Source organism: Pelophylax lessonae (genome assembly GCF_965119305.1).
Source record: "Pelophylax lessonae genome assembly, chromosome: 2".
In the NCBI taxonomy this organism is placed as follows: Eukaryota; Metazoa; Chordata; class Amphibia; order Anura; family Ranidae; genus Pelophylax; species Pelophylax lessonae.
This window is the reverse complement of record NC_138769.1, coordinates 683,680,790-683,699,802: the sequence shown is the minus strand read 5'-3', so window position 1 is coordinate 683,699,802 and position 19,013 is coordinate 683,680,790. Positions and strand designations below refer to the sequence as shown.

Here is a 19,013-nt window from a genome sequence, read left to right as displayed (position 1 = left end):
TTGCCTTTGCAGGGTCCATTATGAGGGAGCGAGGACTTTGTAGGTCCTCGCCCCCCCCACACTTGCCATAAACAACGGGCACTACCAGGTTTAGGAGAGCATGTAAGCTGCTCCCCTGTAATGGTGCTTGAGCCTAGCAGCTAATTGCTAGGCCTGTGCACTGCCATGTGACCGGGAGAGTGACATGTTAGCTTCCCAGGTGGCTGACAAAGAAACTCAGCACCAGGCTGCACAGGGGAAAGGAAATATAACAGAGCGCATGTAAAGTCGGGAGCTTTTGTGGTGTGCAGGTGAGGTCAGTGCATCTGGAAAGTATTCACAGCCCTTCACTTTTTCCACATTTTATGTTACAGCCATATTCCAAAATTGATTAAATTAATTATTTTTCTCAAATTTCTACAAACCATAATTCCCCATAATGACAATGTGCAAAAAGTTTGTTTGAAACCTTTTCAAATTTATTTAAAATAAAAAAACAAAAAAATCCCATGTACATAAGTATTTATAGCCTTTGCTCAATACTTTGTTTAAGCACCTTTGGCACCAATTACAGCCTCAAGTCTTTTTGAGTATGATGCTACAAGCTTGGCACACATATTTTTGGGCAGTTTCTCCCATTCTTCTTTGCAGAACCTCTCAAGCACCAAAAGGTTGGATGGGGAGGTCGGTGCACAGCCATTTTCAGATCTCTCCAGAAATGTGCAATCTGGTTCAAGTCCGGGCTCTGGTTGGGCCACTCAAGGACATTCACAGAGTTGTCCTGTAGCCACTCCCTTGTTATCGTGGCTGTGTGCTTAGGGTCGTTGTCCTGTTGGAAGATGAATGTTCGCCCCAGTCTGAGGTCCTGAACAGATTTTTATAAAGGATTTCCCTGTACATTGCTGCATTCATCTTTCCCTCGACCCTGATTAGTCTCCCGTTCCTGCCGCTGAAAAACATCCCCACAGCATGATGCTGCCACCACCATGCTTCACTTTAGGGATGGTATTGGCCAGGTGATGATCAATGCCTGGTTTCCTCCAGACATGATGCTTGCCATCCAGGCCAAAGAGTTCAATCTTTGTTTCACCAGACCAGAGAATTTTGTTTCTCATGGTCTGAGGATCCTTCAGGTGCCTCCTTTACTGAGGAGTGGATTCTGTGTTGGCCACTCTACCGTACAGGCCTGATTGGTAGAATGCTGCAGAGATGGTTGTTCTTCTGTAAGGTTCTCCTCTTTCCACAGAGAAATGCTGGAGCTCTGTCAGAGTGAACATTTGGTTCTTGGTCACCTCCCTGACTAAGGTCCTTCTCCCCTGATCGCTCAGTTTTTCAGGGCGGCCCGCTCTAGGAAGAATCCTGGTGGTTTCAAACTTCTTCTATTTATGCATGATGGAGGCCACTAATCTCTGGGACCTTCAATGCTGCAGACATTTTTCTGTACCCTTATCCAGATCTGTACCTGGATACAATCCTGTCTCAGAGGCCTGCCGACAATTCCTTGGACTTCATGGCTTGGTTTGTGCACTGACGTGCACTGTTAACTGTAGGACCTTATATAGACAGGTGTGCGCCTTTCCAAATCATGTCCAATCAACTGAATTTACCACAGGTGGACTCCAATCAAGCTGTAGAAACATCTCAAAGATGATCAGGGAAAACAGGATGCACCTGAGCAAAATTTTGATTGTATTGCCAAAGGCTGTGAATACATGTACATGTGTTTTTTTCGTTTTTTATTTTTAATAAAGTTGCAAAGATTTCAAACAAACTTCTTTCACATTGTCTATATGGGGTATTTGTAGAATTTTGAGGAAAATAATTAATTGAATCAATTTTTGAATAAGGCTGTAACATAACAAAATGTAGAAAAAGTGAAGCACTGTGAATACTTTCCGGATGCACTGTAAGGGGGGTCAGTGGATGGCTTACATGTCTTTGGAGTTTGCTGCAAGCACAGGTAGAACATTCAAACTCCAGGCAGATGGTGCCCTACCCAGGTTTTGAACCCCAGTGTTCCAGGGCAGAGGTGTTAACTGCTATCCCATATATATATATATATATATATATATATATATATATATATATATATATATATACACACACAGTAAGTATATTTATATACGGTATGTGTATTTTATCATGTGTGCAAAACATTTTTTTAAATCGTCTCTGGTGGACTGCTCTGACATGTTGCCATATTATTGGTAATATGGGATTGATGCTCATATTCAAAATGACGCTACAATTTGATTGTGCTGCTGGATTTCCTTTGCTAAGCAACCAGCACATTGATCTTTGCCTTATTACACATCTCTGGATATACTTTTACGGCAAGTAAGGTCTCATGCACTCTGGTTTACTCTAAACACTGTTTCTCCTGACAGGAGAAAAATCAAGTTTAAAAAAAAATCACCTAAACCGTGTTTTTTTACAAACCAGTTTTGGCGAGTTTAGCAGCGTTTGGTGTTTTAGTGTTTATTTGTTGGCCAGAATTGTAATTTATTCTGCCAATTAAAATTAATAAATGCTGAAATGCTAAACGTGCCTAGAGTTTAGTAGCGTTTTTTTGTAGTCAAAATTCCCTCTTCTGAACAAAATTCTAGGGTGTTCAGAAAACGTCTCCCGAAACTCATCTACTAAACAGCTGTAAACATCTATGTGTGCATGGACACATAGGATAACGTAGAGGGGAGTTCAAGGACAGAAAAAAAAAAGTTTAAAACCCACAAAAACATAAGTTTAGGAGCAGCAGTAGCATGAGGCCTAATAGAGCTGTATCTCACCTCATCATCATCATCATCCATAAAGAAGGGGTCTCGTGATGACTGGCTCTGGGAGCTTTTCTTGCTGAAGCTGGAAGAGGTGCTGACAGCTCTGTATATAAAACAACAATAGAACAAAGCACAGTTTTATATTATTAAAGCAAGATGCATATCTTCCATAACATTTTCTATAGAAGTTTTTGATTGCCATAGCTACCAGATGCTCTCTATACAGTGAAGCGGACTGCTAAATATCGGAACAAAATAGCTTATTCTTGAAATACTTTCATACAAGAATCCTGCCATTTTCTTAACCGCTTCCATTCCGGACGAATTCCGGCATTCCTCTCCTACATGTAAAAATAATTTTTTTTTTCCCAGAAAATGACTCCGAACCCCCAAAAATTATACACTGAACAAAATTATAAACTCAACACTTTTGTTTTTGCCCCCATTTTTCATGAGCTGAACAAAGATCTAAGACTTTTTCTATGTACACAAAAGGCCTATTTCTCTCAAATATTGTTCACAAATCTGTCTAAATCTGTGTTAGTGAGCACTTCTCCTTTGCCGAGATAATCCATCCACCTCACAGGTGTGGCACATCAAGATGCTGATTAGACAGCATGATTATCGCACAGGTGTGCCTTAGGCTGGCCACAATAAAGCCCACTCTAAAATGTGCAGTTTTACTGTATTGGGGGTGGTCCGGAAACCAGTCAGTATCTGGTGTGACCGCAATTTGCCTCACGTAGTGCAACACATCTCCTTCTAAAAGAGTTGATTAGGTTGTGGATTGTGGCCTGTGGAATGTTGGTCCACTCCTCAATGGCTGTGCGAAGTTGCTGGATATTGGCAGGACTTGCAACACGCTGTCGTATACGCAGATCCAGAGCATACAAAACATGCTCAATGGGTGACATATCCGGTGAGAATGCTGGCCAAGAACTGAGATGTTTTCAGCTTCCAGGAATTGTGTACAGATCCTTGCAACATGGGGCTGTGCATTATCATGCTGCAACATGAGGTGATGGTCGTGGATGATTGGCACAACAATGGGCCTCAGGATCTCGTCACGGTATCTCTGTACATTCAAAATGCCATCGATAAAATGCACCTGTGTTCAATTTCCAACATACGTCTGCCCATACCATAACACCGCCGCCACCATGGGCCACTCGATCCACAACACTGACATCAGCAAACCGCTCACCCACATGAAGCCATACATGCTGACTGTCATCTGACCTGTACAGTGAAAACTGGGATTCATCCGTAAAGGGAACACCTCTCCAAAGTGCCAGATGCCATCGAATGTGAGCATTTGCCCACTCAAGTTGGTTACGACAACGAACTGCAGTCAGGTCAAGACCCCGATGAGGACTAAGAGCATGCAAATGAGCTTCCCTGAGACGGTTTCTGACAGTTTGTGCAGAAATCCTTTGGTTATGTGAACCAATTGTTGCAGCAGCTGTCCGGGTGGCTGGTCTCAGATGATCTTGGAGGTGAAGATGCTGGATGTGGAGGTCCTGGGCTGTTGTGGTTACACATGGTCTGCGGTTGTGAGGCTGGTTGGATGAACTGCCAAAATTCTCTGAAACACCTTTGGAGAAGGCTTATGTAGAGAAAAGAACATTCAGTTCATGGGCAACAGCTTTGGTGGACATTCCTGCAGTCAGCATGCCCATTGCACGCTCCCTCAAAACTTGCGACATCTGTGGCATTGTGCTGTGTGATAAAACTGTACATTTTAGAATTACCTAAGGCACATCTGTGCCATAATCATGCTGTCTAATCAGCATCTTGATATGCCACACCTGTGAGGAGGATGGATTATCTCGGAGAAGTGCTCACTAACACAGATTTAGACAGATTTGTGAACAATATTTGAGAGAAATAGGCCTTTTGTGTACATAGAAAAAGTCTTAGATCTTTGAGTTCAGCTCATGATAAATGGGGGCAAAAACAAAAAAGTGTTGCGTTTATAATTTTGTTCAGTGTATAGATATTTTTAGCAGAGACCCCAGAGAATAAAATGGCGGTGATTGCAATTTTTTATGTCACACGGTATTTGCGCTGCAATTTTTCATGAATTAAAAAAACTTTTTTATTTCAGTATTTCAAACTTCAAAACTTAAAAATCTCCATAGGCTACACATGAAAATGTTTTACAGGAACGCTCGCATCAATACCTCACATGTGTGGTTTGAACGTCGTTTACACATGCGGACACAACCTACGTTTGCGTTCACTTCTGCGTGCCAGCGCGAGGGGACAGCAGTGCTTTAATTTTTTTTTTTTTTATTATTTTATTTGAATTTTTTTGATTTTTACACTTTCCATTTAAATTAGATTTTTTTGATCACTTTTATTCCCATTACAAGGAATGTAAACATCCTTTGTAATAGGAATAGGGCATGACAGGTCTTCTTTATGGAGAGATCTGGGGTCTATAAGTCCCTAGATCTTTCCTCTAGGCTCAGATCTCTCTAGGCAAAATATATATAAAAAAAATACAAAAACAATCTCAGGCTTTCCAGCCGAACACACAGCAGTGTTTACAACATCTGGGGCTGGACATGACGTCATAACGTCACGCCCGGCCTCCGAGAGTCACAGAGATGACCAGGGACCGTCTGGTCCTCACTCAGCTCTATGGTAAACTTCCGCCACTGGCGGATTCCTTCTCTGGCTCGCCGATCGCACAGGTGAGCCGGTGGAAGCACTGGAGGGAGGTGGGGCGTCCCCTCCCACCGCCTGAAAAAACAATCAAGTGGCTGAACTGCCGCTATGATTGTTTTTACTGTGCGGGGAATCGCTGGCAGAAAAAAATATATGTGGACGATGCCTGCATCTGCAGGCATCGTTCAGATATCTCCACTGAAAGCCCATGACGCCATATGATGTTCAGCGGTATGGAAGTAGTTAAAGGAGCTCTATTGTCACAGCATACACATTGATTTTATAACATCAGGATTGTAATACAAACAATAGTTATATCTGACAATCCAATATAAGCCTACTTGAAACATCTACTTTCATGTTGTGAGTGATGCCTGTCTGCTGGCCATCTCTTTCCACAACTTCCTGTATTCACTGCATGCTTATCCCCTGCTGTTTACTTTCAATTTCTGAGGACTACATATCCCATGGTACTCTGCTGTCTGTGATCAGTTATTCCTGTACTGACTCCACCTCCTGAAACCCCTCCCCACAGTATCTCTGTAGATCCAAAGGTGGGCTCTGAGAAATGTGTGACACAATAGTGCCTACCCACAAGGCATAGTGACTACGTGTCACAGAATTCAAGGAGGTAAATGTGTGGGGATCTTCACAGAGTATATTTACACACTTCAAGATCATTCTGATTATTGAAGATGATAATTCTCAGGCTGAAACTCTGGCATATACAGTATGTGAAGTCAAGGCGCCTGGCCTTTATACTTCTAGGTCAGCTTTTCAAAAAAACAAAAGTGAGACCATGACAACCAGGCAACTATTGGCATTGAAGAACCACTAAGAACTGGGGGGGGGGGGGACACACACAGGAGATCAACACTCCCAAAAGCATTGGTTTACCAGTAGACTTTGGGGGATGAGTCATTAACAGAGTGGCATATGGTGGCACGGGCAGCAGTAAATGGAAGTCTTCTTTTAAGGTTAGGCTGGCTAAATTTCTTTCCCCTAACTGATCCCTCTATTCATGCGGTCTGGTGCATATAGGCCAATCTTCTGCTGTGACTACTGTATTCTGACAGCCGACACAGTGGCTCTGGAAGTAACCAAACAGCGCCTGCATCTGGTTTGATGCAGACACAGTTTTGCCAACAATTTTCCACCCGACTCCTTCAAGTTTTCAGTTGAAGGATGTCGGGCGGAAGGGTGCCAACAAGGTCACCTACAAAGTGTCCAAGATAATCTTGCCAACCTAACAGCTTTATTTGACACTCTAGATTGGCGACACAGTCACTGTAATGTGTTGACCACTCTATACATATATGAAGCATTCCTAAGATAACTTATAAATATTCATTTCAGTTGGGAAACAGAAATGTACTATTATTAGAACTTCAATTATTGCCCATAGGAGCTTCTGCATAGCTAGAGATACAGAGCAGCGTAATGTTTCCTGCAGATAATTACCTGTGCTGCTTTATATTCCACTTTTATACCTCTGGTAAGTGCAGATCAAGTGAATCTGATCTCAGACTCACATTCACTTGATCTGCGAGCTTCTGCAGTAAAATTAGGAACTAATTTCAGCCTGTCCAATCCTTGTTTAAAAACAAAATAATGCACAAGTTCAGCAGCAACAGAATCTGCCAAAGATGTCAAGTTGTTAATTTAGGCTTACAGAAGTTATCTAGGAGGCAAAATGAAGGTTTAATTTTTTTATTAAATAGTATCCATCAGTTGTAACAAATGTAGGGCCAAAACAACTAATCGATTATGAAAATAGTTGTCAACTATTTTCATAATCAATTAGTTGGCCAGCTGTTTGGTTGGCCTGCATACAGAAGGATTATTTGTTTACTTATCAGAAGACACAGTGAAGCACACATACAGCTCAGTACACCATCTATACATGTCACAGTAATTGTGTGAGAACTTGTGAATGTGTGAGAAGCAATGCCTCATGGGACATGTAGTCCTGAACAGGAAGTAAGTGGTTCTAAAGGCAGAAGTTTTTTTTTTTTTAACCTTGCTATAGGGCACTCTATACTATACTTTGAAGCTTGTTATTGGGGCACTCTGAAGGAGGAGCCAGAAGCGTCAGGGAGACCCCAGAAAATGAGAATCAGGACTGCTCTGTGCAAAACGAGTACAGAGAGAAGGTAAGTATAACATGTTTGTTGAGTTTTTCATTCTGCCCAACATCAAATTGGCCAAAAAAAAGCATAATTGCAAATCGCAGCAAAATCGTGTGTGCAAACACACAGCAAAAGCACTGCAGAAACGGATAAAAAGCAAGCTGCACAGGTGTGAACCGAGTCTAATGCTGGCCATACACATCTATTTTCGGAATGAAAATATACATACATAATAATAATTGTACATTCGCTAAATGAAAGAATGTCGTTTGAAAATGTAACTAGCTTTTAACATTAGTTTTAAAATGAATGTAAGTTCTGAATGAAAACCATATTCACTGTCTGAAAATTCCTTTGACAAAGAAGTTTTCTATTCTTCTCTTTCGAATCTTCCCATCACTGTGGTTGAAAACGAACATCTATTTGACCCCACTAACGATTAGAAAATCGGACGAACATTCTTAAAATTGACATTTTTTGAAGAAAGACATTGTTTTTGAATGGCCCGCATAAGTGACAGCAGGAGCAGGTATCTAATCAAGCCACCGGCCTATGACAAGGGAGTCTGTCATACATCATATATTACAGTTCTGTCTGAAAAACGGCCAAACCATCTATAATTTTTTTTTTTCTTGAAATAAAAAATGTGATTTCTGAGTCTGATGTTATTTACCAGATTCAACCTCTAATAGTATATACAGTATATCTCTTCTGTCTGATATTCTCAGAGTGGATTAGAGATTTTGCTCCCTAACTATATAGTTAATTATTTATATTTAACACTACATATAGATATTTAAGAATGAATTGCTTTTTTTAAAAACTTTACATATTAACTAAATTATACACCCCACTTTTAAGGTTATTATCCGATTAGTCGATTAATCAAAATAATAATCGGCCAACTAATCGATTACGAAAATAATCGTTAGTTGCAGCCCTAAACAAATGCACATCAAGCTACATTTTAGAAGCCTCACCTACCATCACTGAGTTGGGGATATACTGTACATTGGCTTTCTTATGAGACTGCTATGCCAGAGGTTCTCGGATCTATTGCTTATTGCAGTGTTTCTCAACGGCAAACACAGGATTCAATTTGCTCCAAATCAGCGTAAGGAGTTGCAATGGAGTAAGGGGGTTGGTTGCCAGCACCATAACAACCAACAATGCTCTAGGGCTGGATGCGGGGGGTCTTTTGTTGTTATAGTGTTGGCGGCTGGCCCACCCACAACATGGCAACACATGACACTGATCCAAGGCAGGCAAGGCAAGGAGAGGATGGAAGCTTGCTTTCTCCTGACTGGCTTCAACCCCCACCCCTTGCCTCACTGCAGCAGCAAAGCGGTGGGGCTCTGATGTAAAGAAGGGACTGTTCAATTGGGGGACTCTGGCTTGGGGGCAATGTGATTAGGGGACCTGTGGCAAAGGACTGTCTGCTGGGGGGGGGGGGCTGTGTGATAGAGTAGATTAGGGGAATTTAATTTGATGAGAGGACTCTGTGATGATGGGTAGATTCTGGTTGGAGGACCCTGACACTGGGGTACTCTGATGTGATGGGGGCTCTCATGTATAGGGGGAACTCTGATGTGCTATGAGGACCTTTAATGTGATGAGGGCTCTCATATATAGGGGGACCTCTAACATGAAGCGGGGACTCTGATGTGATGGTGAATGGAGTGGACCTCTTGACGTGAAGAGGGAACCTCTGATGTGAAAGGTAATTTCATTCAGGCAGTTGTGGCTATAGTCTCAGCCTCAGGTTTCCCATTAACCACTTACTGCAATCTAACGTACCGGTACGTCGGTACACTTTGCGGGGTTATACCGGGATGATGTCTCTAGTTAGAGGTATCATCCTGGTACTGTGGTTTGAAGCCGACGGTCGGCTTTCCGTCGGTAACGACCGATGCGGCTCGGGAGCCGCTCGATCGTTACCCGGGGGGGCGGGAGGGGATGTCCCCCCCTCCCGCCGCCTTCCGTGGCTTTGCTCGGGGCTCCCGTCCTTCTAAATAGCCCTTCTATTTAGCAGCCTAATTTTACAGGCTTATTGGGACACTAAAGTTCTGGCGCTGAACACTTAAAGTGTATGCATAGTCAAAACATATTTTTTTAATTATTGAACAGAGTAGGGAGAGATTGACTTCCGTCAGTTTCTTTGTTGCTTTCCTGAAGATTTCCCTTCACTTCCAGTCCTGAAAATGCAAGAAGACATAAGAGAGAATCTCTACACATTGAGGGGACTTTTCCCTTTCAGACAACTGTCACTGGAAATGGTGTCCCCATGTAAAGATTTCCCCTCACTTAATGTTTTGGTGATAACTGTAAAATTTTGTATTTCCATCACTTTCTGTCTCTGTGACAATAGTGCCCTGGAAATAAATATAGAAATGGAATCTAGACAAATCTAGAGACATTAATAAAAATAAAATGTGATCGGATTGTAATGCTGGCCATACACTGTGTGCATTTTGGCTGGTTCCTGATGAACCAGACATCATTTTCTCAGTGGGTGGTCCTTTCAGTCCCACTCCGTTCAACAAAAGTCGACTGTTCAATAACCTTTGTCGAGGGAGTCTGCTGGAAATTTTTTAGTCAACTACAGACTCTGAACACCGAATGGAGGTACAGGAGCATGTTCTCTCTTGGTATGCTGGTCTGGTTCTTATTAGGGAACACAGGATGAAGAGGTAGGGCAGCTCATCTCTTTGGCCTGGCTTTCATTAGTAAACACAAGATGGTAGAAGGGCAGCTCTTCTCTCTAGCCAGGCTCTTATTAGAGAACACAGGAGGCAGAGGGAGAGGCAGCTCTTCTCATGGCCACAGCTGGCCTGACTTTATTAAGTGAATACAGGATGGGGGCAGGGGTAGCTACCTCCGAACCACTGGCCTGGCTCTTAATGAACATAGGATAGATGGGGAGGGGCATCCTTAAACATGGGATGGAGTGGAGGGGAAGGACTTCTTTAGGTTGCCTTACCAGGCTCCTATTAGTAAACAAAGAATGGGGAGGCAGCATTTTTTTCTCTGGTTTCATTAGTGAACAGATGATGGATTGGTAGGGGCAACTCTGGAATAGCTCTCATTAGTTAACACATAATAATGGAAAGGAGCTCAGCTCTTTTCTCTAGTCTAGGTGCTAGCCTGGCTTTCATTAGTTAAGATAAAATGGAGGTTGGGGGGGGGGTATATTTTCTCTTTGGTTAATGGCCTGGCTATCACTAGTGAAAGCAGGATGAAGTACGGAAATGGCAGCTCTTTTCTCTGGCCTCTGACGTGCCTCTTATGAGTAAATGCAAAATGGAGGTAATTTTTCTATCTGGCCTGGCTCTCGTTACTGTAAAAAAGACGAAAGAGAGGGAAGCTCTTCTCGCTAGCCCAGCTCTCATTAGTGAACACAGGATGGCAAGGCAGGGGCAGGCTCTATTCTCGACCACAGCTGGCCTGGCTTTAAATAGTGGACACAGGATGGATGGGAGGGGCAGCTCTTCTTTTTGGCCTACCTTTTATTAGAAAACACAGCATGGAGGGGAAGGGGTTCTCTCTAGTCTGGATTTCTTAGTGAATAAAGGATGAAGGGGGAGGGGCAGTTCTTCTCCCTAGCTTGGCTCTCAGTAGTGAAATCAGAATGGGGGGGGGGGGGTGTAGTGGAACCTCTTCTCTCAAGCCTACTTCTCATTAGTTAACATAAAATGGAAGGAGGAGTGAGGAGGTAGCTATTCTCTCTGACCTGACTCTTATTAGTGAGCACATGATGGTGGAGAGGGGGGGGGGGGAGCTCTACTCTCTATTCTAGCTGCTGGTCTGGATCCAAATAGTGAAGACAGAATGCAGGGGGAGCTTTTCTCTTGGGTCAGTGGCCTTGTGCACACAAGATAAAGGGGGGAGGCAGCTATTTTCTCTAACCGGACTCTCATTAGTAGAGATGGGCTTGGGTGTGTTTGAGTTCCCACGTTTCTGATCCCCCCAGGAAGCCAACACTGCACACCACTAATTATTAATCAGCTAAACAGATTGGGAAATGTCTCAGTGCCTGTAATTAGCGGTGTGCAGTGTCTGCATCCTGGCGGGATCAAGCATGTGGGAACTCAAACACGCCTGAGCCCATCTCTACTCATTAGCAAGCATTTGATGGCAGAGAGAAGCTCTTCTCTCCACTGTAGATTCTGGTCTGGTTCCAAATAGTGAAGACAGAAGGAGGGGGGAGTGGATGTTTTTTACTTGGGTCAATGGCCTTGTGTACACAAGATAAAAGGGGGAGGCAGCTTTCCTCTCTAGCCTGGCTCTCATTAGTGATGTAGAAGGAGGAGCAGCTCTATTCTTGACTGCTGCTGGCCTGGCTTTAAATAGTGAAAACCAAATGGAGCAGGTCTGCTCGACACCAGTCAGCTGATCCAGAATGAACACAGGAGCAAGCAGTTCAATTTTCTGGCTTATATCTTGGTTCCCCTAAGACAAAGTGAATACAGAACGGTGTGGGAGGAATCCACAATTTGTAACAAAGTCTAGTCTAGTCTGCTTCTTTACAAATACCTGTTTTTATCTCTACCCAGACTCGTACAGAACAACGTATGTACTGTATGATGGGTATGTGCAGGCTGAGAGTCAGTCTAGGACAAGATGTCCCTTTAAAAATGAAGATGCCCATATCTTTTGATTATCAGGAATTTCAGGGTGGATCCAGCAATTTATAGGTATGACATAAAACCACTTTCAGCGATATGTACTGAATAAGATAACTATAAATTATTTTTACTAGCTGTCATTTCATTATAATAAAAAGGAGGACAGCAAGGAGCACGAAACCTAGCTCCCGCAGGTATTTGTGTTGCAGTATCTGAACCTCTGTTCATCAGGTATAAATATTGCAGAGAATGATTGTTAAACCTGCACAGTTGTTGTGACAGATACAGATTTCTGCCACCCACTAAATCACAGCTTAAAACCTGCAAATTATCTGCTGAAAATGTGCAGCTGATTGCATCCTTATGCTTCTTGTACTTGTGAAACCATATAAAGCCTGAGCAATCATTATTTCCAATGTTTGTTTTCTATTTAGCTGCAAAAGTAATTTTTCCACAACCAAACCTATCCTTCAGATAGGGAAAAGCATACATTGTACTTGTATTACTTTTAAAGGAAAAATAAAAATGAACTTTACAGTTCTGAATTTTAATTCCCGGTCTCTATCATAAAAACCATTTAGACGCTATTGATCTAGAATGTCACGAGTCTCTAGGGAAAAGCGCACTGTTAAACAATAGCAGAAAATTAATTTAATTTGACTATGCACTTTTCTTGAGAAGAACGTAATTCCACTGAGATAGATGCGCTTGAGCAACTACTTTACAGAAAACTGTGTCAATTAAATACAATCCTGGCCAGACAGCAAATGTAAAAATGCATTTCCACATGTGCAGTCAAATTTGAGAAACCCCTACTATATATGTTTTATGTGCTGCTGCACAGCATACCAACAAATATATATTTTTTAATATATCTTACCCTTTAGCTGTTTTTTTGGAGTAGGTTTATACATATGACATTATAGGCAGCTTGCATTGCTTTTAAAGAGGTTGTAAACCCGTACAACTTTTTTTTTTTTTTTTTGGCAACCTGTAAGAGAAACACATAATGAGCTAGTATGCATCGCATTCTAGCTCATTATGCAATACTTACCTTAGACCGCCGTGCAGCCCGCTTACCTGTATGACGGGCGACATGTCCAGTCACCCGTCTTCCGGCCATTTGATTGGCCGGAGCCACGGGAGCTGACAGTCACGGCACGGGTCTCTGAAGAAACGGCACCAGCGGCCGTTCCTTCAGAGCGCATGCGCCAGTGACGTCACTGGCTGCATGTAAGGTAAATATCTGCTAAACGGTGCATGTTTAGGAGATATTTACAGTACCTATAGGTAAGCCTTATCATAGGCTTACCTACAGGTAAAAGTGTCAGAGGAGGGTTTACTTCCTCTTTAATAGATGACAATGTGCAGTTAAAGTGTTGCCTAACCCCTCACCCTGCATTCACTATATCTGTTGTCTCACAGTACACAGAACATGGAAATGCAATTATTTTAGTAAATATAAACTGCTAAATACCTTTTCTCATCAGCGGTATATAGTAAACTTTGGTCATGGTTCATTTTGTATATCCTCTAATGCACAATTGTCTTTTTCTATTTTTCTTTCTCTAACGTCACCAACGGTCACTGGTTATATTCACTCATGGTAGTAGCACTATCCAATACATAGTAGTTACACATAATTTTTTTTAATCTTATAGAAATCTTTGGAGCTACTACTTTGTACCATCACAGATTATAACATGGAGACCCTCATTCTCCTGTGTGTGCACCTTGTTTTTCCGAGGGTCCATATAGCCACAGCTCCTGGGACAGACACCCCCAACAGCCCTCAGTTTGCAGTACCACATATCTGAACTTTGAGCCCATTTATAACTAATTTTAGGTACGAATATCTATTTTCTCCCTCTTTCACCCTCCCCATTGTTTGGGTTAACCATTAAACTATTGTTATCTACACTGAACAAAATTATAAAAGCAACTTTTTTGTTTTTGCCCCCATTTTGCATGAGCTGAACTCAAAGATCTAAGACTTTTTCTATGTACACAAAAGGCCTATTTATTTTAAATATTGTTCACAAATCTGGCTAAATCTGTGTTAGTGACCACTTGTTTGCTAAGATAATCCATCCACTTCACAGGTATGGCATATCAAGATGCTGATTAGACAGCATGATTATTGCACAGGTGTGCCTTAAAAGGCCACTCTGAAATGTGTATTTTTTCTGTATTGGCGGGTCCGAAAACCAGTCAGTATCTGGTGTGACCACCATTTGCCTCACGCAGTGCAACGCATCTCCTTCGCATAGAGTTGATCAGGTTGTTGATTGTGGCCTGTGGAATGTTAGTCCACTCCTCTTCAAGCCCAGTGCAGTGGGGCCACATATTTATGTACGGTCGGCGTGAACGGGTTAAGCTAACTGTGGCCAAACTGCTAGACACATTTATAAAGTACAGGTGTGGTTCTTCTGCTCTTCGCTCTCATGAATGGAAAATAAAGCGTTGAGAGGAAGTGGAAACCTGCTAGATGACTTTGACAGATTAGGAGAAGGTCTTTCCTTTTACCCAGGACTGTTTTCTAAAGGATGCCACAGGAACTACACTGAATCAAACATAAAATTAGATCTTTACTGTGATGCCTGTCAGAGAGCAAAAAGTGGAATATTCACTCTCTGTCATAATTTGCTCCTCACTGTTCACATTGGGTCCCGTCCCCCCCTGAAGTTAGCCAAGAGCTCCACAATTCAGATGTGTAAGTCTTTACCCTATGTTGTTTATGTAATGTCCTCACTGCTATATTCAACTCTGTGTAGGGTGAGTGTAAAGTCAAAGCAGCAAAGCTTTCAGCAACCCATATCCCACCCAGAGCTGAAAGATGTCTGGGGACTGTTAAGCACATGCCCAAACAGTAACGGTCCACAGTTTAAAAAACAGTGGGCTAATCTAAACAATTTGCAAATAGGCAACCAATTACAGTGGTGATCGAAAGTTTGGGCACCCCAGGTAAAAATTTGTATTAGTGTGCAAAAAGAAGCCAAGGAAAGATGGAAACATCTCCAAAAGGCATCAAATTACAGATTAGACATTCTTATAACATATCAACAAAAGTTAGATTTTATTTCCATCATTTACAGTTTCAGAATAACAGAAAACAAAAAAATGGTGTCTGCAAAAGTTTGGGCACCCTGCAGAGTTAATATCTTGTACTGTCCCCTTTGGCAAGTATCACAGCTTGTAAACGCTTTTTGTAGCCAGCCAAGAATCTCTCAATTCTTGTTTGAGGTATCTTTGCCCATTCTTCCTTACAAAAGTCTGCCAGTTCTTTGAGATTTCTGGGCTGTCTGTCACGCACTGCTCTTTTAAGGTCTATCCATAGATTTTCAATTATGTTGAGGTCAGGAGATTGTGAAGGCAATGGCAAAACCTTCAGTTTACGCCTCTTGATGTAATCCCCCCTGGATTTTGAGGTGTGTTTAGCATCATTATCCATTTGTAGAAGTCATCCTATCTTTAACTTCATCTTTTTCACAGATGGCATCAAGTTACCATCCAAAATTTGCTGAAATTTTATTGAATCCATTTTTCCTTCTACTCGTGAGATGTTCCCTGTGCCACTGGTTGCAATACAACCCCAAAGCATGATTGATCCACCCCCATGCTTAACAGTTGGACAGAGGTTCTTTTCATTCAATTCTGTGCCCCTTCTTCTCCAAACTTACCTTTGCTCATTCTGGCCAAAAAGTTAAATTTTAACCTCATCGATCCACAGAACTTGTTTCCAAAATGCATCAGGCTTGTCTATATGTTCATTTGCAAAGTTCAAACGCTGATTTTTGTGGTCAGGACGTAGAAGAGGTTTTCTTCTGATGACTCTTCCATGAAGACCATATTTGTACAAGTATCTCTTTGTAGTGGAATAGTGTACCACAACTCCAGTGTCTGCCAGATCTTTCTGGAGGGATCGCGCAGTGAAACGTGGGTTTTGAACTGTTTTTCTCACAATCCTGCGAGCTGTTCTGTCTGATATTTTTCTTGGTCTTCCAGATCTTGCTTTAACTTCCACTGTTCCTGATGACTGCCATTTCTTTCTTACATTCCGAAAAGAGGATATTGACACCTGAAAACGCTTTGCTATCTTCGAATAGCCTTCTCCAGCTTTGTGAGCGTCAACTATTTTCAGTTTCAATTTTCTAGACAACTGCTTAGAAGATCCCATGGTGCTGATTGTTAGGGCAAGGTCAGATGAGTCTGGGCATTTAAAACCTTTGAGATTGACATCACCTGGTCTTCCCAGAGGATGATTGAGAACAATCCATGACACTGGCAGGTCTCAGCCTTGCAAAGGGGGCAGTGCATGCTATCAATTCTGCAGGGTGCCCAAACTTTTGCAGACGCCATTTTTTTGTTTTCTGTTATTTTGAAAGTGTAAATGATGGAAATAAAATCTAACTTTTTTTGACATATTGTAAGAATGTCTAATCTGTAATTTGATGCCTTTTGGAGATTTTTCCATCTTTCCTTGGCTTCTTTATGCACATTAATACAAATTTTTACCTGGGGTGCCCAAACTTTCAATCACCACTGTATATATTTCTTTACAAAGATTATTTAAGCCAAGTTAACAGCATTTTTAGTAATGTAGGGTCGATTGAAGTAGTCAAACAAATAGTCAACATTATACAACGTCACCACAATTACAGATTAAAAATGTTGGATACAATGTAATAAAGGTTTTTAGTTATGTTTAGTGCTAATTTCTTTGTTCACTGGATGAGAACAAGGATCCAAAGAGCAATTTTTTTTTGTTTGTCTGTCAAAGTTTATACTGTAGAGCAGCGGCCCTCCAGTTGTTCAGGAACTACAATTCCCATCATGCCTTGTCAAGTATGTGAATGTCAGAGTTTTACAATGCCTCATGGGATGTGTGGTTCTGCAACAGCTGCAGGGCTGTAGTTTGGGAATCCCTGCTGTAGATTATAAAGGAGGCATTCATTAGGTGTTTTATAAAGAAATCTAAGGAAGAGATTTGAATTTACCTGGTAGAAGAAAAAGCTGCAGAGATTAAACAGAAGGCGAGGTGATGAGCGGGAAAGAGAGCGAAAAGAAGTTTGCCGGTTAGGAGTAGAAGGTAAGATGGAGAAAGGGGGTTCCCCATGGGGTCAGCTTCACATATGATCAGATAGATAGCAATGAGTTCTTGAAACTAGGTGGCTGAGAATAAGAAATCTTAGGTCCCCAAATAGTAAGAAATTTAGAGTGGGTATTGGCCAGAATTGCTGTTAAAATATAACTAAAGGCAAACTTTTTTTTCTTGGTTTTATATAGAGTGCAAAAGGTTAAGAATGCTTGTCAGTTTATATTGCTGTCTGTGTCCCCATTAGGGAGATTCACTCGTTCTTTTTGTGAGGTTTACCATTATCATTGAAAGTAAAAGAAAATCCCAAATTTTGGGTTGTCCCCAGAAAAGTAAGAAGGGAAATCTTCCAATAGGGACACTAGTTCTGGTGACCCTTTATTTACAGGGATTTCCTCTCATTTCCTGTTTGGCTATGGGACAGGAAGTGAAAGGAACCCTCCCCCTTATTGTATTCTTAATTGTCTCAAAACGTAAAAGTATTTCCAGTCTCTAGCTAAGGTGCATATGGTAGCCATAAAGATATAAAGAACCAAAACGCCCAAATAACATAAACCACTTAAAAATGACAGCTGGAATCTGACCTGTCTCAGAAAACATACAATTTAATAAAAAAAAAACCCTCTAAACAGCGTTGGAAATATATAAGTAACAGGGGAGTTTGCTGTGCAGATATAAACAGAGATTAAACATGGAGAAGGTAAAAACCTAACTTTTAAATTGCATTGCTGCCAATAAAACTTGCACCGTGCTTAAATAACGTTTAATGAAATCAGTATTTTACAATGAACTTGATCAGGGATGAGAATTACAATGCCTGCAGCAATTGGCAGCATTGCATTAGGGAGCCAGGAGAGGAGACAAGCGGAGAATTTCATCATCCGATGTACGCTTCCTACAGGTCAGCTAATGCAATATGACAGAAACAAACAACGGAAAATCTGGCCAAGTGATTACAGCTGAGATGTTTTGCAGTAAAGATTTCATTTAATTTGATGTAGCTGTTGATATGTTCTTGTAAACTAGAAGGGAAAACTTCTCAAAGGGGATTTTAAAAACTCACAATTTAAAGAGGTAATCTACGAAGCAGTAAAGGTGCTGGAAACATTTGTAAGTGTGTGTAGTGAGGCGGAAGGAGGGTGCCCCACCCATTCTTCCTTATCATAGGAAGCATAGGATCCAGTGTGCATTCTTGCCCCACACAACTGTTATGGTAGGGAAGCCTTATGCCCCATCACAATATATTTTTAAAAAGAAGGTGGGGAAGAAAGAAGCAGCCAATGGCAATGTTTTAATATATATTTTTTTTAATACAGGATGGAAATTTTGATTCATCCAAAAAAAAAAAAACAGTGAGAGCATTTCTGAATGTCACACAGATCTTCACAGTGTAGTGCCAGGTTGCCCAGGCATGCCCCTTCATCTTACAGTCCTTTGTAACATCATTTCATTAAAAGGGTAGACGTCACCATTTACAAATATGTTCCTACTTTATTTCTTAACCTCTTTAATACCAGGCACTTTCACCCCCTTCCTGCCCAGGCAAATTTTCAGCTTTGAGCACTGTTGCACTTTGAATGACAATTGCACAGTCAATTGCAACACTGTGCCCAAACTACATTTTTACAATTTTTTTGAGACAGCTAGAGCTTTCTTTACTGCATGAAATATATTCATTTAGTGTGGATTGTGATTAGCTGTGATTGGCAACAGCTAACCACATGATACAGATGGGCTG

At 41.5% G+C, this 19,013-nt stretch overlaps 1 protein-coding gene across 1 annotated transcript in view; it reads right to left on the bottom strand.

The window, feature by feature from the left end:
* Positions 1 to 2,338: 2,338 nt before the first annotated feature.
* Positions 2,339 to 19,013, bottom strand: part of MRE11 (MRE11 homolog, double strand break repair nuclease) — a gene marked incomplete at its 3' end in the record, with an annotated part of 586,107 nt that continues 569,432 nt past the window's right edge. The window contains exons 19-20 of the mRNA XM_082248202.1: positions 2,766 to 2,856; positions 2,339 to 2,359 (exon numbers count right to left, since the gene is read on the bottom strand). Of these exons, the coding sequence (XP_082104328.1) occupies positions 2,339 to 2,359; positions 2,766 to 2,856 (112 nt within the window). The remainder of the gene's footprint in view (positions 2,360 to 2,765; positions 2,857 to 19,013) is intronic.